At 35.9% G+C, this 27,417-nt stretch overlaps 1 protein-coding gene across 1 annotated transcript in view; it reads left to right on the forward strand.

Moving 5' to 3' along the window:
* bmp2k (BMP2 inducible kinase) overlaps nt 1–27,417 on the forward strand; it is an 85,025-nt gene that overhangs the window by 41,749 nt on the left and 15,859 nt on the right. Inside the window, exons 4-14 of the mRNA XM_023291707.3 lie at nt 622–764; nt 5,028–5,149; nt 9,387–9,468; nt 15,311–15,443; nt 16,014–16,117; nt 16,197–16,276; nt 17,929–18,077; nt 19,189–19,385; nt 21,236–21,391; nt 24,535–24,782; nt 27,057–27,271. Of these exons, the coding sequence (XP_023147475.2) occupies nt 622–764; nt 5,028–5,149; nt 9,387–9,468; nt 15,311–15,443; nt 16,014–16,117; nt 16,197–16,276; nt 17,929–18,077; nt 19,189–19,385; nt 21,236–21,391; nt 24,535–24,782; nt 27,057–27,271 (1,629 nt within the window). The remainder of the gene's footprint in view (nt 1–621; nt 765–5,027; nt 5,150–9,386; nt 9,469–15,310; nt 15,444–16,013; nt 16,118–16,196; nt 16,277–17,928; nt 18,078–19,188; nt 19,386–21,235; nt 21,392–24,534; nt 24,783–27,056; nt 27,272–27,417) is intronic.

Below are 27,417 nucleotides of genomic sequence, written 5' to 3' on the forward strand. Positions count from 1 at the left end.
ACCATCCATCCATCCATCCATCCATCTATAAATCCATCTATAAATCCATCTATCCTTCCATCCCTCTACCCATCCATCCATCCATCCATCCATCCATCCATCCATCCATCCATCCTTCCATCCATCCATCCATCTTACCAGAAAATTCTAAAAAAGGATTTGTTTTTTAGTTCATTTTAGGCATCAGTTGAGCACAGACTCCCCTAAAGCAGATGTGCACTCGTGTAGTTGGCATTCACTTGTGGAATTCTCTACAGAGCGATTTTAACTCTTGTATAAATATTTTTCATTTCAAGAAAATGTATAAAAACGATAAGTAGACTATATGTCAGGTAGTCTGGACAGGTGCTTTTCTAATTAAGGGTGACTTATTGCATTTGGTTCTTGAATCATGTTTTCTTATGTCATTCTAAGTATTAATAGCTGAGTAATTGCGGCAGACTGTCTCTTTCCAATGTTTATGTTCTGAATAAAGTTCAGGCATTTAGAGTTCTTCATTTCTGTGCCCCTTTCGTGGTAATGGAATGTGCAGAATAACCATCTTGAATTTGAATCGCCGTTCCTTCTAGCTGTGTGGAATAGATGAAGTTGTAAAGCTGTTGTTCCTCCCCTGTCTTGCAGCCGGTCAGGTGGTGAAGCAGATGAACCAGCGGTTGAACGTGGGTTTCAGCGAGGCCGAGGTCCTCCACATCTTCTGCGACACCTGCGAGGCGGTGGCTCGCCTTCACCAATGCAAGACGCCCATCATCCACAGAGACCTTAAGGTGAGGAGGCCATTTAGGCCTTTTTCTTGCAACTAGCAAATTTTTTATCAGTATAGAAAAAATGACAATTACCATTACTACCACCCCAATGATTGTTATATTTCAGTTTACTGAGAGAAAAGAACCAAAGCTTTGCTATTTTAGAGGCTGGAAACCGAATTGGTCGCTTTTCTCACTGATAAAATACTGCAAGCAGTCACTACTGTTGAACTGATTAGTAAAATAATCAGTCATTCAGGCACTAACTCAGTCAGTCATGGCTCTTTAAAATGTGAGGAAAACCCCAGCTTGTTGGCTGACTGGGAGTTTTTCTGGTTGCGTCCTGGACATGCTATAAGGTTGATGATTGCTGGTCATTGCAGTGGGGCCATCAAGTTGCTGCATTCTGTTTCTTAAACTAAGCATGTCTGAAAGGGAAATAAAAATTCCTGTAACCTCGAACAGACTCGGTACCTGTGATGATAATCAGCTGATCGATTTATTGCCGTTGGTACCATAACCAATTAAAAATATATTAACCGATAAAGCAAAAGACGAGGGGCATGTACGTCAGAAAATGTTTTGCACATTATCTGAGGCTTTTTCTTTTTACTGAGGTGAGGGACTCAGCTGTTTGTGCTTATTACTGTACTGTCCTTGGGATCCAGTTACTCAGACGACAGGCTGCTCCATGCGGAGAGCATTGTGGGAGTTTAGCTAGCAAAGGGGCGCCATGACAAAGACTTCTGTGACGCTTGATGACTCCAGGTCAGAGCTAATGTGCTAAAAAAAGAAGCCAGAGTTTGCGAGACAGCCAAATATGTTGTACAGAATGGTCTAAATGCACCTCAGTATCATTCTTGTTTTTATTTCTTTAAACTGTTATGGGTGGAGCTAAAGGAAGGATGCAGCTTTGAGGAATGACTTTCTTGGACTATTTGCACGCAGGGAGACGAGCTGCTATTACCACATGGATAAATCACAAAAAACAAGCAGGGCTGCTTTACTGCACAATACAAATGATCTGCAAAACTTGACATTTTCAGTGTTATAGTTTGTTAGCTTGGAGGTTGTTTTCCATAGTGAAGTGGATTTTGAAACGGTAACACGTAGAGATAACGGAAGGTGAGAAATTAACAGCCCATGTCAAGCTTTGACCTGCAGCCTACATCAGACAAGTCAGACTGCTGAGTGGCAGACATTTTTGCTGTGAAAATCTAAAATATGAAATTATGCCCGCAGTGTTTAATTCATGTCGATGATTAATCGATTGATTGATTTGTAATGCTACTGATTCTTGGTTAATAAAATTGTTTATAATAATGTGCATCCCCTATAATCCACAACCTCATCATTAGAAAATTCCCCCCAAAAACATCTCAGTAATCCTGTTGTTTGACATTTTCTGAAGTATTGCGTGTTCTCGAAATCAAAAGGAGGAACTTGTGGATTCCCACTTTGACAGCTTTTTCTTCACTTTATTGTCAGGATAATGTTTACAAACTGAAGTGGTGTAAATCTGCGTGGTCAGCAGAAGAAAGAATGCCTCGGTTTCATTCTAACTCCTCTGCTTCCTCTTACGCTCCGCCACTTCCTTTGCCAGCTTGTTCCCTTATTTCCGCTCCTTCCCCTCTGTTTGTTGCTCATCCAGCACCTTTTCCTCTTTCTCCTCCACCGAAATTAAACTCCGAGGCCCCAGAAGGATGCTTCGTCTTAAAAAGTTGCTCTCTAACTTTCGGCTAACTTGATCTTTACAATGGATTTTCAATTCACGGGCTGGCCGGGAGCCAGGTTTCCCTTCATTCTGCTTATGCTTAGAGGCCGGCGGTAATTTCTCACCCCGGTTGAATTCTCCTCAGCCCCCCATCAGTGGGCTGCTGTACTCCATCCAGTTGGACAAGCCTCTAAACAGTGCAGTCCCTTCAGCTCCACAGGCCCGTCCTCTGTTCGCCGTCTATCTGTTCGGCCTACACGGCTTACATAACGTCGCGGGGACACAAAAGCCCATGGAGGCCCAGTCACGCATCGCCAGGGGAAGTGAGAGTGCAAAAAAAAAAAAAAAGCCCCTTAACCCTGAGCTGTCAACAGATTGAGACACTCGGCGTTGCTTTCATTAGCTCGTTCCTCCCTCGGATGGTTTAAAATCTTCTTCTTTTCGTCTCTCCTCGTCTTCTGTGTCACATCTCCCACAAAAGCCTTCTATTTTTTCCATCTCATGCCCTTGTTTTCCTCTCAGTCGCTTGTATTTTCTCTTTCTCTGCTACTTGTTTTCAATCCCCACCTGCTTTCACTTCTCTTTACTCAAACATTCTCCTCCTCTGATGGTTATATGTCATTGCAGACTTGCCGTCTCTTCTTTTTTATGCTCCCAAAGCAGGAGTTGAGGTATAAACCTGCAGAAAAGCCAAGCTGTCCCGTTGCTGTATGACTTTATCCACTGATTGTCATTCATTCCCGTTATGGTGCAGTTTGGGGATGAGCTCCGGTCCTCTTGTTTGTTCATCTGTCCTTCACAAACTACTTTCAGAGTCACAGCTGAGGTGATTTTGGTGGAACGATGCGTCTCAGTCGTGACTGCACATCGTCCATAAGGATGAAGCTCTCATTTGGGTCTTTATATTAAACACTTTCTATGCCAACATAGATTAACATGGAGGTTTATTTTTTGTTTTGGCCGAGACGTTTTCTGTGAACGACTGATTGCTGGTTTGTTCAGTGAAGGGCAGAGTACACTTGTCAGAGCAGGTTAAAAATGTCAAATATTAAACCTCAAACCAACATATCTATATAAAAACAAACAGCAGTTGTTGGACTTTCTAAACTGGGAGATGATTGATTCTCTGATCCAATATTCAAAAAGTTGTTTAGCTACGAATAATAGCTTATTGACACTGAAGAATAAATGTTAAAGACTTCTCATTTAATTACACAGATGCAAAATATAAAAAAGGGCTGTTGGAGTTAGTTTTGTTCTAAATTTTGACACCAAAATCTTCCGTTTTGGTGCAAACCTACAGTGCCGTGAATAAGTATTTGCCCCTTCCTTAAATTCTTATTTTTTAAAATATTTCCCCCACTTAAATGTTTAAGATCATCCAACAAATTTAAATATTAGACAAAGACAACCAAAATTTAAATGATGATTTAATGTATTATGGGAAAAATGCTATCCAAACCTACCTGGTCCTATGTGAAAAAGTAATTGCCCCCCTTGTTAAATCATGAATTAACTGTGGCTGTTCACATTTGTCAGAAAGTGAGTTCAATTTCACTGACTACATCCAAGCCTGATTACATCCAGCAACAAAGTGTCTCAGTTTTGTAATATTTTGTCTTTTTTTTGTAATTTTTTCTCTTTTTTGTCTGACTTTTGTTGTTTTGTGGGTTTTTTTGGTCTCGCTTGTGGTGTTTGTCTATTTTTTAGTTGTTTTGTTTCTCGCTTTTGTCATTTTTTTGTCTCGTTTCCGTCGTTTGTCCATTTTTTTTGGAGTGGCCTGGTCAAAGTCTGGACTTGAATCCGATTGAAATTCATTCTCAAAAGCCCTCCAGTGTTGCTGAATTAAAACAATTCTGCAAAGAAGAGTGGACCAAAATATTTCCATAGAGAAGTGCAAGACTCATTGCCAGTTACAGAAACCACTTGATTTCAGTTGTTGCTGCCGAGAGCGGCCCAACCAGTTATTAGGTTTAGGGGGTAATTACTTTTTCACACAGGGCCAAGTACGGTAGCTTTGAAGAGTTTTTTTCCTTAATAAATCAAATGATCATTTAAAACTGAATTTTGTATTTACTTTGACTATCTTTGTCTAATATTTACATTTGTTTGATGATCTTAAGCATTAAAGTGGGGAAATATGCCAGAAAATAAGAATTAGAGAAGTGGCACTGTGTATCCATTCCAAATATGGATCATGTGTTTCATTGATTACTAATAATCTCTGTCAGCCCTAATAAAACATATTGGTAGTTATTATTGCTGCTTTCACTTTCTTTTCCAGTTGTTCTGCACATGAGCAAGTTTGCATCTGAACATCTGTTGCTGTCATTTTTCTTTTTTGCCGGAACATGCAGATCCAAAAGTTCAGATTTCACTTCTGTTGTTGCATAATAGGAGACGCTGCACAAATCATCCAGCCAAGACAAAGTTACATTAAACCACATCTGTAAATGCATCTGTACTAAAGGTCACTGAAGTTTTATTAGTCCCTTTTTTGTTGTTTTAGTTGTTTCTATGTGTTTTTTGTTTTTAAAAAGTCTAAAATCTAACATCTGTTCCTTCTCCAGGTTGAAAATATCCTGCTGAACGACCAGGGAAACTACGTGTTGTGTGACTTTGGCAGCTCCACTCACAAGGTTCTGCTGCCACATAAAGATGGAGTGACTGCCGTGGAGGATGAGATTAAGAAGTAAGTTTTTTTCATCAGTGATGCTCTGCGTGTTACCGAGTACATTAGTGGTTAATATCTACCCGTCACTTTTAGGGAACAAAATTATTTGGAGAGATACCTGAAGCGTACTACTACTGAAACTAATGCATGGATCCTAATACATTCATGGGTAGGAGGATGGAAATTTCTTCTTTCTTTAGGAAAACGGTCTTAAAAATGGCCATTAGCAAGTTGGTTTAGTTGGCAAAGATGTAACAGTCTTACATCCTAGATCAGTTGAGCTAATACTGCTGTCAGACTGAAAAATTAGACCTCTTTTTAAGACGTTTTGATTTGTCATAGTAGAAGAAGCACAGGTGGAATAAATGATGGCTCGGTTCCATTACAGTGAACCAGAATAAACAAGAGCAGGACCTCCCCTAAGTGGAATGCAGCCATTTTTACTACACCTTTGATTTCTCTACTGTGACAAGTCAGAATGCCTGCTGCCTGATCAGTTGTTGTACACAACTTGATAAAATCTGTTTCTGTATGTTGGTTGTAAACGAGAGATCCTGTAAGTCACACAGAAGACTGATTCGAGAGGCTCAGTTTCCGCAAAAGGTTGCTCTAAATCAGGGGTGTCAAACATGTGGCCCGTGGGCCAAAACCGGCCCTCCAGAGGGTCCATTGCGGCCCGTGGGAGGGCTTTGTAAAGTGTAACAATTACAGAGAAGACATTAACTGCAAATTAAAAATTTGTGGAACTATAAATTTAAAATAATTTCAAGGCCAGATTTTGTCTTGTTTTTGTTGTTTTCTGATTGACTTTTGTCATTTGCCTCATGTTTTTGCTGTTTTGTTTCCCGTTTGTCGTTTTCTGTTTCCTTTTTGTCTCGCTTACGTTTTTTGTCTCATTTTCGTCACTTTGTTTTTTGCTTTATTCGTTGTTTTGTGTAGCATTTTTGTTATTTTGTGGTTTTTTTGTCTCGCTTGTGGTGTTTGTCTATTTTTTTGGTTGTTTTGTTTCTTGTTTTTGTCCCTTTTTGTCTCGTTTATGTCGTTTGTCCATTTTTTTGTTGTTTTGAAACTTTTTTGTCTAACTTTTTGTCTCTTTTGTTTTATGTAGTTTGTCTCATGTTTTGGTCATTTTGTTTCTCGCTTTTGTCGTATTGCCTCGTTTTTGTAATATTTTGTCTTATTTTTGTCTTTTTTAAAGTAAAATACGATATCATTCACTTCCAGATACTTGTGACTAAATGTTTTGTTCCTTTGTAGATCCACTGATCTGTAAATTGTAATGTGTAAATGATCAACTGAGGCATAATGTTGTTGAAATTTCACTTATTTTTCTGAAGAAATTTCAGGTTGTTTGTAATGTTTTGAAAAAGATAGTTCATTAAATGTGATTTTTTTTTCAGAATGTACATTTTTGCACCAAAACAAAGGAAAAAATTTAGAGTCTTTAGAGACTTGAGATCAAATTGGACTGAATGTGGCCCCTGAACTGAAATGAGTTTGACACCCCTGATCTAAATCATCGAATCTGTCCAAGGCTATGTCCACACTAATACTTTCTTGCTTTAAAACAAAACTATCTGCATCTAGATGAGCATTTTACCACCATTCAACTATAATCTCTGTCCATTACCACACCTTTCATGTGTGCTGGACATACATTTGTAGGGGTAAATAATAAGCAGATTATTGGTTGCTTAGTCACAAAGTAAGACCAAAGATTGCCTTAACCACACAACAGCTTTGAGCAGAGACAACAGGTCAGCAACACTTTTAACTCTACTGTAGTTTGTGTAGAATTAACTTCCAGTAGTCACATGGGTGTAAATCAAAGGACACTTAGAGGCTAATTCAGACCCAATAAGGAAGCAAACGTTGGACGCAATCCAAGACAGTTTAGTCGTCCTAAAGCGCCCAAGTAGTGGAGACATAGCAAAAGTTTTATAAATGTGTACTAAGTAAACTAAAACCTGCTGCAAAGAGGATATTTCTGTAAATGATTATTGTTGAGGTCATGACTCTGGCACTCCTTTGTGGTCCAACCTCTGCCCTTTTTCTTCGCTTTGACTTGCAGATCTCGTGCATTTCTTATATTTGCACAACGTCAAATCACAGTAGTCCAACACTGGCCGATTAGCTTTCCCACATTTACAGCTGCAATAAAGCGCAGCAGCGTGGGCAGCTTATCAGCCGTATATGACCGCATGTAAACTCCTACAGGTCGTACAAATAGGAAACTACCAGGCCTTTGAACCATCTGGACTCAGATGCTCTTTGCATTTTCATTATTATTTATTCCAAACACAGGCAGCTGCTTTGATTATCATCAACAGAGTGACCCTGAGTAGAAAACAAAACGTTTGGCTCTCTAGTACAGTAAAAGGTGAACTGGGTCACCTGTGCTGGCAGATTCTGGCCAGTTTGTCTCTGTATCAATAAACAAAACAGTTTGGAACGAGGAAAATATATTTTATTTGGCAAAATACAGCAGTAATAGAACTAAAAAACGCTCCATTCAATGTAGAAGTCTTGCTAAACTAAAAAAAATATGCAAGTAGTAGCAGTTTATACTTGATTCTTCAACAGTAGAAGCACTTAAAAATGCACAGTTCCTTTCAGAATGTTTCCTCCATGTGGTTTAACTGGATTAATATTAAAGCTGTAGTGTCAATATACCTATAACACCATAAACAGTCCAACAAACAGGGTGACAGGAAGCGCTTGTAGCAGTTACCAGGCTTTTTATTGACTTTTATCCCATTTGTGTAGCCGTCCGTCATCTTTGGCTGCAGACGCAGTTCGCTGGTGAACACAGTGGAACTTTCTGCATCTAAAGTTCAGACGATTCCCTCTGGAGTAGGGATCAAAACTGGCTAAAAGAGTGATTAATGGACTTTAAATTGCCAGATGGCAAGAAATACGGCTCTAAAGGAAAGCTAATGTCCCTCTGTTGGGCTTGTTTATGTAAATATATCTACTCATAACCTGGCAGTGTCCATGTATAAGTTGATGGTAGGTCGATGTGTTGTGTTTTCATCTTGTGTCCATTTGGTCAAAAACATCACTTATTGCAGGTGACATCTGCAGTTTTTGTGTGTTTTTTGCAATATAAAGTCCTGCACCTCTTTGGAAATAGAACGACCATGAAGAAATGTCTTCTGTACAGTACACCAAAGTTATTTAGCCATAAATCATAAAAACAATAAGTGCAACATTTTTCCAAGTGCCCATAGTTGTTAACAATACTGGAAAAAACGGTGACTCTACTTAATACAGATACTTTACCTCTTACGTTTTTATTTTTATCTTATGTACTTGTCTCTTTCTGTATTGTATAAACACTGTCTGCAGTTAAGCCAAAAACTCCTTTAATTATTGCCGTGTGACCGTTGGTCGGAGTTGAGGCACTAATACCAAAATTTTTTGGTGTTTACAGAATCAGGTATGAATGGTTTCTTCTTGGCAAACAATTTTAAATGAGACACTGAAATGAATGATTGCGATGAAAAATCAAGATTTTGATCTTGATTTTTTTTTCCAGATGAAACCACACATCGCACACAAATAGTATGAAAGTCATTGGAAAGTTGAAAATCCAATGTTATTTTATTTTCTATTTTTGTAGATTCATACATACATTCATATACAGAATCTGGTACAAATGGTTTAATTTTTGGCTAAATGTTAAATAGACACATAGAATAAAGTGATTTTGTTAAAATGTCACGATTTTAAGCTTAGATTTGGTTAACTTTCCACATGAAAACACATGTCACACAAATAGTGCAAAAATAGTTGGAAATTTAAATAACTAATGTCACTTTATCTATTTTTACAGTTTCTGGCCCTGATAAATAGTTTAATTTTGACTTTTTTTTTTTAAACTTATTTATGTATTTTTCAAGGTAACATGCCTCTTAAACCTGCCAGACAGTTTTGGGATTCAGGAGATTAACACCTCATAAATGTGTAATCAGCATTTTAATGTTGTAGCAGGTCAAGATGGTGCTAATTTTAACTCGATGTAATCCTTTCTCATGTGTTTGTATGTAAAATAATAACATTACAAGTAGCTATAGCTGTTAAAGAATGCACATTTCCCCCCTTAAATGTGACAAAGAAGGATTACAAATTAGCACTGAATGAGAAATTGTGCTTACGTACGGTAAATGACTAAATGCTCTAATTCTTGTCCAGCTCTGTTGCAGAGTCATCTGAACCCTGTCTGATCGCTGCTTCCTGTCGTCGTGTCTTGCAGGTACACGACCCTTTCGTATCGGGCGCCAGAGATGATTAACTTGTACGCAGGAAAAGCCATCACCACTAAGGCTGATATATGGGTAAGGTCCTGCTTTGTATGTGCGCTCTGTATCTCAGTGTCTGGTGTTTCTGCACCCGGCGAGGCTGGTTTGTCCCGGCGGTAGTTTGGGCGTCACTCGCCCCGAGCTGTTTGCCTCCACCGGCTCTCCAACAGTGTTTTTCCTTCATAAAACATTGAGCAACGAAGCCGGCGCTCCGTCTTATCCCGCTTCCTCCTTTCTCTTCTGTTTTACCTCCGCTGGAGATAATTAGAGGACTCTGATAAGCTGGTGTGAAGTCGAGCGTTTTAAAAGTGTGAGGCGGAGAATTGGGAAGAAGAGCTTGGACGGCAGCCATTTGTAGGAGTGGTGTAAATTGAAAAACCCAGGGAGGTAAAACAGCCAAAGATGTGGTTCTTAATATGATAAGATAAAACTTTCTTAATCCCAAAGGAAATTCTTGTGCCAGATAATGCTAAGAAAACACAGAATGACATAACGTGAGAAATGCAGTGCCTAAAAAGTAGAAAAACAATTAGATGTAAGTGTGATACATTGCTAAAATACAAAATAAGGCTGGAATTGAAAAGTGTAAAGTAATGCAGGCAATAAAACTGATGAGATAAGTAATATCACATGAAAAAGAAATAGTTCGGCTATAAAAGAAATGTAACTGAAATATTGCACTTGAACAAACAAGATAAAACTTATGTGAAAATGAAATATTGTGCTTAAAAGATGAGATGAAGCTGAAGTATTGCGCCTGAAAAATGAGTTGCATATGAAAATTTTGATAAAAATGAAATATTGTACATTACATTAACAATGTTGTATATAAAAGTGAAATATTCCACCTGAAAATAAGATAAAACTGAAGTATTCCACCTAAAGATGAAATAAAAAAGAAATATTCCATCTGAAAATGAGATAAAAAATATTGCACAGGATAATGAGATAAAGCTGAAATATTTCACCCGGAAAATTAAAAGAAAATAATCCACCTGGAAATGAGATACAACTGAAATATTTCACTCAGAAATGAAATAAAAATTAAATATTCACCTGAAAATTAGATGAAGCTGACATATTTCACCAAAAATGAAATAAAAATGAAATATTCACCTGAAAAATGAAATAAAAATGAAAAATTACACCAATAAATGAGATTAAACTGAAATGTTGCACCTGAAAAATGAGATTGATTTAAAATTGTGCATAAAAATTTTGATATAAATGAAGTATTGCTCATTACATTAACAATGTCATACAGAATAATGAAATACTGCACATGTAATCAAAATGAAGCACATGAAAATCAAATGTTACCTGTGATCATGGAATTTAAATATTGCATGCTACATTGGCAATGTTGTGCATAAAGGTAAAATATTGTACATGTAATTTAAATATTGCACATGAAAATAAATATAGTAACATTATAGGGCAGCACATAAATGTGGACTTTTTAAAACAACTTTAAATAAAGACATAAAGAGCTGATCGAATTATATAAATTAGCAGATGAACAGACTGAACTCTAAGTCGGAAACAAAAAACTTCTCTTCAACTTCCCCACTGTGCTTCTACATCCTGTTCTTGAGCCACATTTTATTCATTGTGCCTCACAAAAATGTCAAACACATTTATCTCAGCATTCGGTGTGATTGGCGGCTCCACTGTCTGACGTAGATTAGCAGTTTAGCATCAGACCGGATTAGCTGCTGGAGTGGAGGACGGTGAAGAATATCTGTCTTCAGACAGAGCGCTTCAAGAAAAACACTCCCTAAATGCCATGGATAATTCCAAAGTCTCTTTCATCTCCCAGTTTGCATCATCAGCAAAAGAAAAAGAGAGATGTAGAAAGAGCCAAATATAGCCCTAAATGAATATATGATCGGGGAGCGGAGCACTTCTGCATGTGGATTTGTTTGGACAGCGTCACTGCCGGGGAGCAGACTCCACGCCTGATTTCAAAAGCAGCTTTTTTAACCGGTGACATGAGGAACATTAATTCTTCTGAGCAGTCCTGGTCGGCTTGGTGGGGAGACAACAGCAGCTACCTGGATCTAACACACTTCACATGGAAAAGTCTGGTTTTACTGTGTATCTGTGATTAGTTTGGCCCAGAAATCTCCATCTAACCTGGTAAAAAGCACAGGTTCTGTCTAAAAATGTTTGTATTTTTGGTGGTAGTCTTACATTTCTGTTATTTACATGCATTAAAACAATTTGAACAATAATTAATAGGTGGAAATATATCACATATGCTCCTTTTTCCATCTAATTTCAAAAAATAAAAGCCTCATTTGTAGTGAAATTGGCAGTAGGCAATAAGAGACTACATAAATCTCCATCTAAACACTTCATGCATGTTGTGCTGGTAATCCGTCACATTTATTTTCTTTACTTATTACAAACAACTAATAGGTACAGATGAGGTACAGTTTTAGTTGATGTAATATGCTGATATTTCCAACTCATTTTTAACCAAATACTCATAAATGCACCAATGTTTTTTTTCATTTCATTGGAAAAGAATGAAGATAAGATAAAACTTTTACAAAACTATTACACGTGAAGGAAATTCTTTTGCCAAATATTAGTGAGGAAACACTAAATGAAATAGAGTAAGAAATGCAGTGCCTAAACTGAGATGAAAATGAAATATTGCACCTGAAAATTGAGATGCAAAGTAAATGTTGCACCTGAAAGTTTTGATAACAATCAAATAATGCTGAAAATTTTGACAAAAATGAAACTTTTCACTCCAAAAATGAGATGAAAATGAAATATTGCTCCTAAAAAATGGGATGAAAACAAAATGTTTCACTTGAAAAATGAAATGAAAATGAAATATTTCACCTGAAAATGAGATTAAACTGAAATATTGCATCTGAAAAATGGGATGAAAAGGAATACTGAACCTGAAAAGTGAAATAAAAATAAAATATTGCATTTGAAAAATTAGGTGAAAAGGGAATACTGCACCTGAAAAATGAAATATTACACCATCTTAAAAATGCGAAAAAACTAAATATTGCACCTGAAAAATTAGATAGTAATGAAATATTTTACATGAAAATAAGATTAAACTGAAATATTGCACTTGGATAATGAGATTAAAACAAATATCGCACCTTAAAAGGGAGTTAAAAAATGAAATATTTCACCTGAAAAAAGAAGATTCAAATGAAATAATGCACCTGAAAGATTAAAATTAAATATTGCACCTAAACAATGCGATTAAAGTGGAAAAATTTCACCTGAAAAATTTGATTAAAATAAAATATTGCACCCAAAATGATATATTTCTCCTGGAAAATTAGATTAAAATGAAATTTTGCACCTAAAATCAAATATTTCTCCTGAAAAATTAGAATAAATTGGCATGTTTCACCTGAAAAATTAAATATTTTACCTGGAAAATCGGATTAAAATGAAATATTGCACCAAAAAATGAAATATTCTCATGACAACTGAGATGAAAATGAAATACTGCAGCTAAATTGTCAGGATCAGGACCACCAACATGTTAAGTCGATGTAAAAGTGTCGTTTTCTTGTGTATTTTCTCTATCTTTGATAAGTTCTGCACATAAATCTCCATCTACCCTTGTAAAAAGCACCGACTCTATCTTAAATGTTTATATTTTCTAGTGGTAACCTCATATTTCTATTATTTACATGCTTAAGAACAACTTGATGAATTAATAGGTAGGAGTATGTGATGTAGTGATGTTTTCTAACTCATTTGCGGTCAATTGTTGATCATACACACCTATTTTTTCCTTTTAATTGCAAAGAATAAAAGCCTCTCTTGTCGTGGAATCAACAGTTACAGGTGTACAGTATAGTGCTTTTCAAACATATAAATTTACTGGACAAAACAAGAAAATTATTTCAACTTAAATGTACAGTATATTTATTTTTATGTTGCATTTTCAAAAAAAAAAAAACTAAACTTTTACCCAGACAGATGAAATCTTCCTGTCAGATGTTTAATTTTAAGGCCTTTATTTCCCGACACTGATGATGATGATGCCAGTTTTCCAGTCCGATTAAGAAGCCTTTAATAATTCAGTAAATGTGCTTTTAAAATCGCTCCATGCCGTGTTCATGTCTCAAGGTGGTGAGGGAAGAATTCCTGATCAGTTTACGTTAGTTCCTCAGCTTCAATGGAATAATGTTGATGATTAAATCAGTCTCGGGGCTCCAGACTAGTTTCTTATGCTGAAAATTTTAGCAGCACCACTTAAATCGATCTACAGCGTACCACATTTACTTCTTAACTCTGTGAAAATAAGAAGACATTAGCATTCATTCATATTTACAAGGGTGATATCCTCAGAAATCAAGAAGTGTTCCGTTTTTGTCTCATGTTTTTGTCGGTTCTCATTTTTGTCATGTTGTCTCATTTTTGTAACATTTTTTTCTTGTTTTTGTTGTTTTTTTGCCTTTTTTTTGTCTGACTTTTGTCGTTTTGTGTTTTTGTCTCACTTGTTTTTTGTCTTATTTTTGTTGTTTTGTCTTTTTTGTCTCCCTGTGTCATTTGTCCATTTTTTTTGTTGTTTTGTTTCTCACTTTTGTCATTTTGTGTCTCATTTTTGTAATATTTTATCTTTTTGTCTGACTTGTTGTTTGTCTCATGCTTTGATCGTTTTGTTTCCTTTTTGTCTCACTTGTGTTTGTCTTTTTTTTGTCATTTTGTTTCTCGCTTTTGTCGTTTTGTCTCATTTTTGTAATATTTGGTCTTGCTTTTGTTTTTTGTCTTAATTTGTCATGTTTTTGTCGTTTTGTGTTTCCTTTTTGTCTCACCTGTGTCATTTGTCTCATTTTTTCTCATTTTGTTTATGACATTTGTCATTTTGTGTCTCATTTTAGAAACATTTTGTCTTGTTTTTTTTGTCTTTTTTGTCTGACTTTGGTTGCTTGTCCGATGTTTTTGTCATGTTTTTCATTGTTTTGTTTCCTTGTTACTTGTGTTGTTTGTCTATTTTTGTTGTTTTAATTCTCGCTTTTGTAATATTTTGTTTTTGTTGTTTTTTGTCTTTTTGTCTGACTTTTGTTGCTTGTCTCATGTTTTTGTAGTCGTTTCTCATTTTTGTCATTTTGTGTTTCCTTGTTGTCTCACTTGTGTTGTTTGTCCATTCTTTTGTCATTTTGTGTCACATTTTTGTGATATTTTTCTTGTTTTTGTTTTTTTTTGTCTGACTTTTGTCAATTTGTTTCTCACTTGTTTTGTGTTTCCTTTTAGTCTCGATTGTGTTTTTTGTCTCGTTTTTGGCATTTTGTGTTTTGCTTTATTCGTTGCTTTGTATTTTTTTGGTCACACTTGTGTCTTTTGTCTTACTTTTTGACATTTTGTGTTTCATTTTTGTAATATTTTATCTTGTTTTTGTTGGTTTTTTGTCTTTTTTGTTTGACTTGTTGCTTGTCTCATGTTTTTGTTGTTGCGTTTCTCATTTTTGTCATTTTGTGTTTCCTTGTTGTCTCGCTTGTGTCGTCTGTCTAATTTTTTGTCGTTTTGTTTCTCTCTTGTCATTCTTTGTCTTGTTTTTGTCTTTTTATGGTTTTTTTTGGTCTGGCTTGTGTTGTTAGTCCATTTTTTTTTGTCTCATTTTTGTAATATTTTGCCTTGTTTTTGTTGTTTTTTTGTCTCATGTTTTTCTCATTTTATTTCTCACTTTTGTCTTTTTTTGTGTCTCATTTTTGTCATTATTGAGAAAAGAAGACGGCTATCCTGTTCAAAGGGAGCTTTACGATGCAACACCGATCCAGCACTCAGGTGTCGCGTTGCCACGGCGCTGACCTTTTCGAGCGATAGCAGCCTTTACAGTAACTGGGTACAGGTGTTTTAACAGACTGTTTGTGTTTCCTCTCCACAGGCACTTGGATGCTTGTTGTACAAGCTGTGTTTCTTCACGCTTCCATTTGGGGAGAGTCAAGTTGCCATATGTGACGGAACCTTTATCGTTCCAGATAACTCCAAATTCTCCTTCAAGTTGCACTGCTTAATCAGTAAGTAATCAGACAACAAGTGAGAATCACTCAGATTTCTTCTTCATGTGTCTGTTCTGATGATTTAAATGTGAATCATTACTCTCAAAGTGTTGTTTTTCCTCCCATATTTTCAGTTTCTGCTGTTCTGTAAAGGCATGTTTGAGTTGGAAAGAGTGCAGCTTTACACAAATATAATTACACCGAATACAGCACAAAACTTTCTGAATTTGTGGGGTTTTCCACATGGATAACATTTGATTTAATTTTCCCTTTTCTCATCAGCTAGATTGTAATCTGCTGCTGTGTTTTTGAAGTGTTTTTCTTTGTGCTTTGTTCACCCACAGAGCGAACTGTAACTGCACTAAAGTGTTTCTTTGTTGTGCATTTACACAACTTGAGCCTGTTTGAACCAGTCAGGCTCTGTCAGTCATGAGGAGTTATTTCACTTCCCTAAATGTCTCCTGCAGTGGAGCTTCCTTTTTACAATGTTAGTCCTGCAGCTCCACCTAGTGACCAAACCGAAGCAATGCACGTTAACTGCAGTAGATAAATGTGTGTGTTTTTCTGATATTTTTCCGTCTTTTCCAGGATATATGCTCGAACCAGATCAGGAGAAGAGACCAGACATTTACCAAGTGTCCTACTTTGCCTTCAAATTAGCTGGAAAGGACTGTCCAGTGCCAAATCTCTTTGTGAGTCTGCAGAATGAAGCAACCAGGATTTTTAAAAAACGTTTGTGGACATTTACTCATAATTCTGATGTTTATCCAGAACTCTCCCATCCCCACGTCGCTGCCAGAGCCACTAACAGCGAGCGAAGTCGCTGCTAAGAAGAGCATGACAAAAGCCAGGTACTGATGGAAGAGAGATTTTATGATGTTTGGGGTCACTTAGAAATGTCCTTAAAGCATTTTTTTTTCAATGAAGATAACATTAAATTAATCAGAAATACAGTCTAGACCAGAGGTGTCAAACATGCGGCCCGCGGGCCAAAAGTGGCCCTCCAGAGGGTTCAGTCCGGCACTCAGAATGTAAAAATTCCAGAGAAGACATTACCTGCAAATTGTAAATGTGTGAAACTATAAATTTAAAATGATTTCTAGATCATGAGGAGTTGTTGTGATCATAAAGTAAAATACTAGATTGTTCATTGTTCTTTGTCATTTTGTGTCTCATTTATGTAATGTTTTGTCTTGTTTTTGGTTTTTTTTGTCTGACTTTTGTCGTTTGTCTCATGTTCTTGTCATTTTTTTTCTTGGTTGTGTTGTTTTATGTTTTTTGTCTCGCTTATGGTGTTTGCCTATTGTTGATTTGGTTCTCATTTTTGTCATTTGTTTTTTGTTGCTTTGTAACTTTTTGGTCAAATTTTTTGCCTCGTTTTTTGTTGTTTGGTGTCTTGTCATTTTATGTCTCATTTTTGTAGTATCTTGTCTTGTTTTTTGTCTGCCTTGTCATTTGGCTCATGTTTTTGTTGTTTTGTTCCTCATTTTTGACGTTTTGTGTTTCCTTTTTGTCTCGCTTGTGTTTTTTGTCTTATTTTTGTCATTTTGTGTTTTTGCTTTATTTGTTGTTTTGTGTGTCATTTTTTTGTCTTGTTTGTGTTGTTTGTCTACTTTTATGTCGTTTTGTTCTTGCTTTTATAATTTTTTATTTTGTTTTTGTCATATGTCGCTTTGTAGCTCTTTTGTCTCTTGTTTTGTGTCATTTGCCTCATTTTTTGTTATTTTGTGTCTCATTTTTGTAATGTTTTCTCCTGTTTTTGTTGTCTGACTTTTGTCATTTTTCTAATGTTTTTGTCTCGTTTTTGTCGCTTGTCCATTTTTTGTGGCTTTGTAATTTTTTTTCTGTTTTTGTTTTGTTTCCTGTCATTTGTCAAATTTTTTGTTGTTTTGTGCCTCATTTTTGTAATTTTGGGCTGCACAGTGGTGTAGTGGTTAGCACTTTCACCTTGCAGCTAGAAGATCCCTGGTTCACGTCCCGGCTTTCCCGGGATCTTTCTGCATGGAGTTTGCATGTTCTCCCTGTGCATGCGTGGGTTTTCTCCGGGTACTCCGGCTTCCTCCCACAGTCCAAAAATATGCTGAGGTTAATTGATTATTCTAAATTGCCCGTAGGTGTGAATGTGAGAGTGATTGTTTGTCTATATATGTAGCCCTGTGATAGACTGGTGACCTGTCTAGGGTGTCCCCTGCCTTCACCTGAGTCAGCTGGGATAGACTCCAGCCCCCCATGACCCTAGTGAGGATTAAGTGGTGTATAGATAATGGATGGATGGATGGATGGATGGATGGATTTTTGTCATTTTGTCTAATTTTTGTAATATATCAAACTAAAATTAGTGTGACACATCTGGTCTAGACATTGTTTATTTGGTAAATGACAAGTTGGAAATGGCAGATTTTTTATGGAACAAATAAATTGAATAATGGGATAAAAATACTGTTAGACTCAGCAGCTGAAGACAAAAGAAGGAGAACATCAACTTGTGGTTCCTTCTTTCCAGGATAACGGAGTCTGTGGGTCCAACGGAAACATCGATAGCTCCCAGACAGCGGCCGAAAGCTGCCAACAGTAACGTCCTGCCTCTCGCCAACACTGTCACCCCCGTCAAGATGACCGTGCCTTCAGCACCCGTCAGCAACGGCCAGAAAGGTTCGTACGACTGATGTTTTTATCTAAAGGATCTCCTGTATCTCACAGGTGTGTTCTTAGTGCTGCACAAAGAGTAGAGAAGATAGTGGAACTTAGAGGTAAAAGAAGTAGCCTCCACTTAAGACGGCAAAAAGGTGAATGTTCCCAGACATGAAAACATGTAAAATCTTTGAAATTCTTTTTACAGAATTTGTTGTTGGGTTCCAAATGGCAAATAATTAAAGTTTGAACAAAATACAAACCATTGTTTCCTGGATTTTACATGATTAGACACAGTGTTAGATTAGCGTTCTTATATATATCATCGTGCTTCATGCATATTTGTCGTCTAATTCAGCTGTTTTGTGTCATTTTTTTGTTGAGTTTAGTTCATAAATCTATTTCGTTCATAAATCTATTTGTGTCTTATGCACATTTTTGGTTTATTTTTAATTTTTCTGCTGATATTTCTTTGTTTTCACTCTCTCCTTTGCTGCTGTACCAATCCAAATTTCCCCAGCTTGCCATTAATTAAGGCTTATATTGTATTAAAGAATTTTAGATAACATTAAGGACAGACACACAACGTTACTGAATGTAAGGGGCTTTTTATTAGTGCAGTAAACCATAAAAAGTGTGTATTTTCAAGCTGCACTCGGACAAAACGTAGGCAAATGAAATTTAAAATTGAAAAATTACACATACTCAGCTCAATGGTACATGAATTCAGAGAGATGAAATCTGTATAAGTATGGATTAGTGATAATTCAGTATTTTTGCAGTAAAATTAAGCTTTTATTACCTGTAATATTTTGACTGCAGTACTCACATTCCATTAATTATGTTATTTTTGCTGCTACATGAGTTTTTACTTGAAGTTTTTATCCATTTTTCACTGATACAGTTTACTTGTGCTGGCAAAAATTCTGTGTTTTTGCGGTAAAATTAAGCTTTTATTACCTGTAATATTTTGACTAGAATGCTAATATTCCATCAGTTATGTCATTTTTGTTGCTACATGAGTTTTAACTCGAAGTTTTTCTCCATCTTTCACTGAAACAGTTCACTTATGTTGTCCTCTGTGGTGTTTCAAGTAATAAAACCATCCGTCCATCCTTCTCTGTCCACTCAGCTCCCACTCCCGGCTGTGGACAACCATCCATGCAGCCGCAGCCCGGCAGCCAGCAGCACCGAGTCCTGCAGCAGCTGCAGCCCGGTGACCTGCGACTGCAGCAGCTGCAGCAGCAGCAGCAGCATCACCACTACCACCAACAACAAGCAGTGCAGCAGCAGCAGCATGCAAACGCACAGCAACTCCAATACCTCCAGGTACAAACCTCTGATCCAAGTCTTTTAATGTTGAATACGTGCAAATAAATAGCTCAGAATTGGTGCCATTTTACTCGAAAATCCAGCTGCACAATGCACACTTCAAGTACATTAAAGTTATTAAAATAAACCTGATAAACTGTATGTGTTTGACAACTGAATAGCTCTGCAGCACATTAGGAAAAAATGCAATTCTGTATCCAAGCTGTTCCTTTATTATTTTAATTTTGCAAAATAACAACGTAAACAAACTTATTGCAATCTCATTTAGTGCAGCATTTTGTTCATTCTAACAAAAATAACCAAACTAAGATATGTCTTCTTAAATGCTCTTTTTTGTTGCATTATAGCAGTTAAATTACATTTAAAAACCCTTTCCAAATAGATCAACTTTCACATTTACAGTCACAGCAAATAGAAATAGCGATTTCACTGAGTGTTGCATTATCATAAAGCTGGAATAATAAAAACGAAGAACAGGAATCTCAGATAAACTTGCACTGTGTTTATATTTTGGATGTGTTTTCTTCATACATACAGTGGTAGAAAAAATTTTACACAATCTCAAATATTATCATGAAATATTTGTGTAAAAAGTCTTTTTTGTGTTTCAAAAGGTTTGGCTACATTAGACAGACACAAAAACAATACAATGTTTTTTGTTTACAAGAAACACTAACGAAACTAAATTCTACCCAAATGACCCAATACTCAAAATTTCTTATTTTTATGGAACCAATTTTAAGTCTTTAATGGCTTTTTTTAAGGATGTGTTTCATATTTAGGCTGTGATTGTACTAAAAGAAATTACACTTGAAGACCTAAGAGTGATTCTTAATGCAATATTTCACTCATGTATGGGTCCAAAAACTTTTCTCCACCACTGTATTTATATTTTTGCTTTTTGTGCACTGTAGGAATCTCAGAAACAACATTTCAGTCACTTTCTATGTAGAGATATTGACAATAAAGTTAACTTTGACTGCAGATGTTGAAGCCAACAGCAGTCACCTCTGATAAAACACCTTGTAAGCTGCAGTATGCTGTAAAAAGCAGCATTTTGGTTTTAAATGCACGCAAACAGATGGGATTTATAGCACAAAAGTTCCAAAAGTTGGTGAAAACATGTATTTCTGTACTAGTTTTGGATGTATTTGTGACGAAAGAGTAAAAGTAACCTCCCTAAAGATGAGATGTACCACACAAATCTACACAATTTCTCTGTTAAAGCCAGATTTTTGGATGATTCAGAAAGACATGCCTTGTTTTTACACATTGCTTAATGGCACTGTTTTATTATATTTACTACAGAGGCTTTAAGTTAAATCCTGAACACATGAGATGTTAGTTTCACAGCAGTAACCAACCATCAGATGCTGAAATCATACTAGAGAAACCATAAGTTGTGTTTTAAGAACAAATTTTGAACTGAGCCTTGTTAGTTTTTAACAAAGCTGACTTTTCACATTGAAACAGATCACTTTAGCTCTCATTTTAAAATTCAGTGTGTCTTGTTTCCATGCAGCCTTTGCCTTAGTTACCTAAATAAACTCTCTGTGTTTATTTTTTATGTATGAAATTAGCAGTATTCAATGCAGCTCTGTTACTCCCACCTCTCTAAATTCTCTCACATGACAGATATTACCAGTTGGATTTCTTCCCAATTGGAAACGCTTCCAACCTGCAGACATTTTAGCCGCATCCTGCTACAGATTGACGTACACAAAGGATCAGACATATTAAAGCATTTACCGATCAGTTATAAAATGCTTTAACATCCGTAGTTATCAGTCGTCTGCTGATCTGGATCCATATATCCAGATTTCTGATCTCTTTCCGTGTCTCCTCAGTACCAACAGGCCGTGCAGCAGTCCATCCAGCTGCAGCAGCAGCAGCAGCAGCTGCAGCAGCAGCAGCAGCAGGCGTTGCTCCAGCAGCAGCAGATGATGATGCAGCCCATGTATCAGCAGCAGGTCGCTCAGGCTCAGGCTCAGTACGCAGCCATGGTGAGTTCTGGACAAGTCTGGAACCACGTAATATATGTACGATCTGCTGTCTGGACGTCACTCAGATTTGCTTTTGTCCGTCTGAAGTGAAGGCTGGGGGATGTAGCTAAAATATTTAACAATAAGATGTTTAATTTCAATCAGTATTAATAATTTTTGATCACATTTAATGACCTATTTGCTCTATATTTATTAAAGTTGCTCTTTAATAGATAAAGTTGCTGTATAATAGTTAAAGTTGCTCTATATTAGTTAAAGTTAATATTATTAAAGTTGCTCTGAATAAGTTAAAGTTACTCTGTATTAATTAAAGTTGCTCTATAATAGTTAGGTTGCTCTAAAGGAGTTAAAGTTGCTCTACATTAATTAAAGTTAATCTATTTGTTAAAGTTGCTCCACATTAGTTAAAGTGGCTCTTAATGAGTTAAAGTTGCTCTACGTGAGTTAAAGTTGACCTACTGTACATCTTTGTAAAAAAATCAAACCCTATATAACTTAATAATATCGAGCTTAACGTGCTTGATCTTTATGCTATAGCTATGAACTGATCTAGGTTAGAGTTTACCCTGGGGGAGGGTGTTATTCTGGCCCGTTACACTGGAACACGTCGCTACCGTTTGATTTTCAGTATCATGACAGAATTTCAGAGCAGAAGACTTCGTCCAACGCTGCAGTAAATAGTTTGAGCAAATGACAGCGAAACACATGGAGGCGCAGCGTGAAGCAACACAGAGCTGAGTATTTCATTTAATGTCAGAACGGCCCTAAATTTGCTCCCTACGTTCCAAACACTGGCAGCCAGTCCTCGTCGCTCCAATCCTCCTGGCGCTCGGTGCCAAGCAGCATTGGAAGCAGACGCTCAAACTTCCTACTGAATCCGTCCAAAACACTCTGAAAACTCGTATTTACGCAGATACTGAATCAAACACACAAACACAGGTCCTCCAAATGTGCACTGCAAGGGCGGCGCGATTTTTAGCCCGCATTTCCCACCGAACGCGCACCATCTGTTTTATTTCAGAGGCAATCTGGTCCGAGCGGAGCCACGAGGGGATCGAACAGAGGGTGAAATCGAGCAGTTTTCTTCTGACATATGAAGCGGTTCACATGCAGGGGAGGAGAAGACCTCTCAGATTTACTCCTCTTATTCCCAAGATACCTGCTGAATGTTTGAGAAAGCAGTGATCTTAGACCCGCTCCTTATTGTCACCAAGACGCTTTGCGGCGAAAACGCGAATTTCTAATATGCTTTAGTGACATCGGATCGACTTCGTTTGTTTGGCAAAAAGTGGATAGTTAGAAAAACACAGAAAAAAGGTTAGATGACTGTAAAATTACAATATGAAGGAAAAAAGAACCTGTTAGACACATGAAATGTTAGAAACGGTTGAAAATATGCAACAAGATGTTACGCAAAACAGCTAAAATATCAAATTAATTATCAACGGTATTTATTTTGGAAGTTTTCTGCCCTAAAAAAAAAACAAAAAAACAATAAATGCAGCTTTTTTATCTTTATTTTTCTTTTAATTTTATTTATATATATATATATATATATATATATATATATATATATATATATATATATATATATATATATATATATATGTTTTGTTTTTATTTGTTTTTCTTTTAATTTTATTTATTTATATATATTTGTTTTGTTTTTATTTTTTTATCGTATTTTCTCATTTTGAAATGTATTCATTTATTTTTAGTTTATTTTAAATATTTATTTCTGATACTGATGTCGATTATCCGCAATCAATCAATCACTGGTGATATTTGGAGCCGATGTAGATTAACCCTAATAATGGTGATTTTAACTGAATATGTAAATTATGTTTATGCTTTAGTGTCATCAGATCGACTTTAAAACCATAACAGCGGTGTGGAAAAAATAAAATGGATTGTTAGAAAAACACAGAAAACAAGGTTAGATGACTGTAAAATTAGAATACAAAGGAAAAAACGAACCTATTAGATGCATGAAATATAGAAATGGGTGAAAATATACAATAAAATGTTATGCAAAACAGTGAAAATGTCAGTCTAATTATCAACTGTAGTCAGTAAATGCAGCTTTTAAACTATGGATTGACCAATTAATTTTAATCTTTTTTTTAAATTAAATTTTTCAAATTTATTTTTTTGATTTGTTTATTTTTTCATTTTTATTTTATTTTATTGTTGATTTTTTAATTTTAGTTATTTTTTGAATTTTAAATTTTTTCCTTTGTATTCAATTTTTATTTTATTATTGATTTATTATTATTTTTATAGATTTTTTAAAATTCATTTAATTTATATTTATTTTAAGTTTTTTTAAAATTGATTTTTAAAATTTTCAGTTTTTTAAATTAATTAATTTTATTTATTTTAATTTTTGATACTAATGCCAATTATCCGCAATCAATAAATGCAGATAACCAATATTTGGAGCCAATATGTATATTAAATTTAATATTGAACAGCATGTGATAGCAGAGAACCTGTCATTAACAACTAGACTTCTTCATTAATAATGGTGATTATAGCTATATGTGTAAAATAGAAACATAATTAATAAATCAGGACGCTTTCTACTGTTTATGTGGGATCAAGTGAGATTGATCAGTTTGTCTCCTGCAGTTATGTCTGCTGTTCCTTCCTATATTCTTAATATGTTATCATTTTACTGTCCACTAAGGTCCATGTCTTATAGTTTTATTATGTTACTGCGTTCAAACTTAGCCACTAGCAATTAGCGTAGCCATAGCCACTGTGAGAGAAGCTAATTTCCTGGTTTGTGTTTCTTAATTTAGTTAATTAATTTAGCAATAATTAACCAATAAAAATACTGATAATCATAAAAAAGCCAAGTATCGTCCAGGATAGCGGGTCTCCCCCTGCTTTAAACTTGCCCTCCAGTGCCTGAGGTGACCTTTAACTGCTTTTGGAGCTCAGTTGATGTGTTCAGTCGGGTGCTCTATGTGCTTGTTTGACTTTCATTCCTTCATCCCTCCCCCCTCCACCGTGTCCCCCAGCTTTCCAAATCCAGAACTGGTTTCTAACGACATTTCATCATCACTGTGCGCCATGAAATCAATGGTCCGTCCCTCATTCCCATCCCCCTTCTTCTCCCTCTCTTCCGTCCCTAACAGCTGCACCAGTACCAACAGGCTTTTGTCCAGCAGCAACAACAACAACAACATCATCATCAGCAACAACATCCACAGCAGCAGCAGCAGCATCATCCCGCTCAGCAGCCTCTCCCCTATATGTCTTCCCCTCTTGAGTTCCAGATCCCACTTGGTTCCTATAACGCGACCACGCCCACCGCTGGACCTGGACCTGGACCTGGTCAGATTGGGGGACCTTCACCTGTGGATCCTTCATACACTAACCCCAGGTAACGGCCTTTAAATATACCTTTTGTGTGGTTTTTTTGCACATTATTCTCATTTAAAGAATATATTTGTCTTTTCGTGCACCTATTTATAATCAAATTTGTTTATTTCTTAAATCTAGACTCTTATGCAGCTTTATTAACTGATAATCTGCAATGTTAGCAAGATATAATTGAATAATGTGCGAATTTAATGAAATACCAAGGACGATTAAAACGTTTTTGACGCAAAATCTGCTCAGTTACATTAAAAATTTGTAGAGTAAACACCACATTACTTGAATTATAAATTAACCCTCGTGTCGTCCTGCAGGTCAAAACTGATCCGTTTTAAAGTTTGAAAATGTGAAAAAAAAAAAAATTTCACAGTGAAACTTCTGATGTCAACATTTTCAACATTTTTGGGAAATCTGAGAACATTTTTTGGTGGAAAAAAAGAAATGCTAAAATGTTTCTTAAAAACATTCACCAAAAAAATGTTTTTTTTTTTTGTTTTACCGATATATATGTAATCACTTTAGATATTTTAAGAGTTTTTTTTTGAAGATTTTTGCTCATTTTTTGACAATATTTACAAGAATTTTCTTGCCAAATTTGGGGGATTTTTTTTTTTTTTTAAATAAAACTTTTAAGGGAGACTTTTAAGGAATTGTTGGAATTTTCTTCCTGAAGGTTTTGCAAATTTTCAGAGATTTGGGGGATTTTTTTGCTGAATTTTTGGATTTTTTTTCAGACAAGGAAATATACAGACAAGGGGTAAACGGCAAAAAATAATGATTTAATATGTTAATGCTGTACAAAGATTGGCACAACAAAAGTATTAAACAGCAAACAAATTGTATTTTAGCCTGCAATTATATTAAGTTTTAATATCAGAATAATTTACATTATAAAGTGGCTTGTTCACTGTTTTATTTTTCAATAACTGGCTTTACTTTGTAGAAATCTGTTTCCACTTTGACATGAAAGAGCCTTTAGTGTGTAAGTTCTTGTTTAAAAAAAAAAAGTCAAATAATAGTGACTATGATTCAGTATTAAGAAGCTATTAAAGGCTAAAACATCCAAGGGAAGTGATGCTTTTTATAGACACTGGTGTTAATGTTAGTCCAGCTGCTGGAAACAGTTACAAATCAAGAGGACTTTACAGGGAAACCAGTAATTGATGATAGAATAGTTGAATAAACAAGCACAAATGTGTGCCTCCACCCTATAAAGTCCCACCTGGGCACTTGAGAGTCAGAAATTGAAATATATTTTCATCATTGTTGTGTTTCAGTTCTACAGACTGTGGTTGTAATCAGTGCTTTCATCTGCTCCCAGTATCTTTCCATTATTACAGAGTACATGTACAAAAACTGTGTCTGTATGTCATATGTTGTTGCCGGGTGAAAAAAAAAAAGAATTCATATTGAATTTGCTTGTAGCGAAGCATTTTATGAGTCTGACTGATTGCAGATTCACAATCAATCAACGCCAATAATCGATATTTGAAGCCAGATTAGAATATGCAGGAAAAAAGAACCACAAAATATTAGAAACGAGTGAAAGTACGCAGCAAGATGTTATGCACAACAGTTAAAATGTCAATCTAATTATCATTTGTATTTATTTTGGAGGTTTTCTGCCTTGAAAAAATCAATAAATCCAGCTTTTAAACTAGAGATTTTTTTAAAAAAAGTTTATATATTTATTTTTGTTTTGTTTTTATTTATTTTTTATTGTATTTTCTCGTATTAAACTTTCTTAATTTATTTTTATTTTTTTTATTTCTGATACCGATGCCACATATCCACAGTCAGCACCGATAACCAATATCTGGAGCTAATGTACATTAAATTAAATAATGGTGATTATAACTGAATATGTATGGTTTTCTGCCCTGAAAAAAAATCTATAAATCCAGCTTGACCAGTTTCTTAATCTTTATTTTTTATTATTGTTTATTTTTTTTAAAATTTCATTTATTTATTTATTTTTTTAATTGTATTTTCTCATTTTAAAATGTCTTTGTTATATTTTTTTTTTTTTTTTCTGGTACTGATGTCGATGATCCGCAATCAATCAATGCCAGTAACTGATATTTGGAACTGATGTATATTAAATTTAATGTTGTGACAGCATGTGATAGCAGAGAACCTGTCATTAATAACACGTCTAAGACGGATTTATACTTGAAGAAGAGCATCACACTTACGCTTTATTTTGAAAGTTGCTGGAAGATGTTAACCGGAGGTGGATTTGTCCCTGAAAGCCGTATTTGTCGTGTCCTCTCTGCAGTAGAAACCCTCTCCTCGCCACAGACGGGATCACTCCTCCTTCCCAGAGCTGCAGCAGCGCCGTCAGCAGCAGCGCCGTCAGCAGCAGCGCCGTCAGCAGCAGCGCCGTCAGCAACCCCCCCGACATGTCGGGCTGGAACCCTTTCGGAGAGGACAACTTCTCCAAACTGACCGAGGAGGAGCTGATCGACCGGGAGTTCGACATGCTCAGAGCAAGCAAGTGCCGCTTTCACTGGTTTACTTTGCAGTTTGTAGCTTTTTTAGGTATTTGTGTGAAAGATATGACAGATTTTTTATAAACTTTAGTGAAAATCCCGAGTGAGATTCCTAATTTTTCCTCAGGATTTCAGCTTCTGCAATGA

This window comes from Amphiprion ocellaris, chromosome 6, assembly GCF_022539595.1.
Source record: "Amphiprion ocellaris isolate individual 3 ecotype Okinawa chromosome 6, ASM2253959v1, whole genome shotgun sequence".
NCBI classification, from domain to species: domain Eukaryota; kingdom Metazoa; phylum Chordata; class Actinopteri; family Pomacentridae; genus Amphiprion; species Amphiprion ocellaris.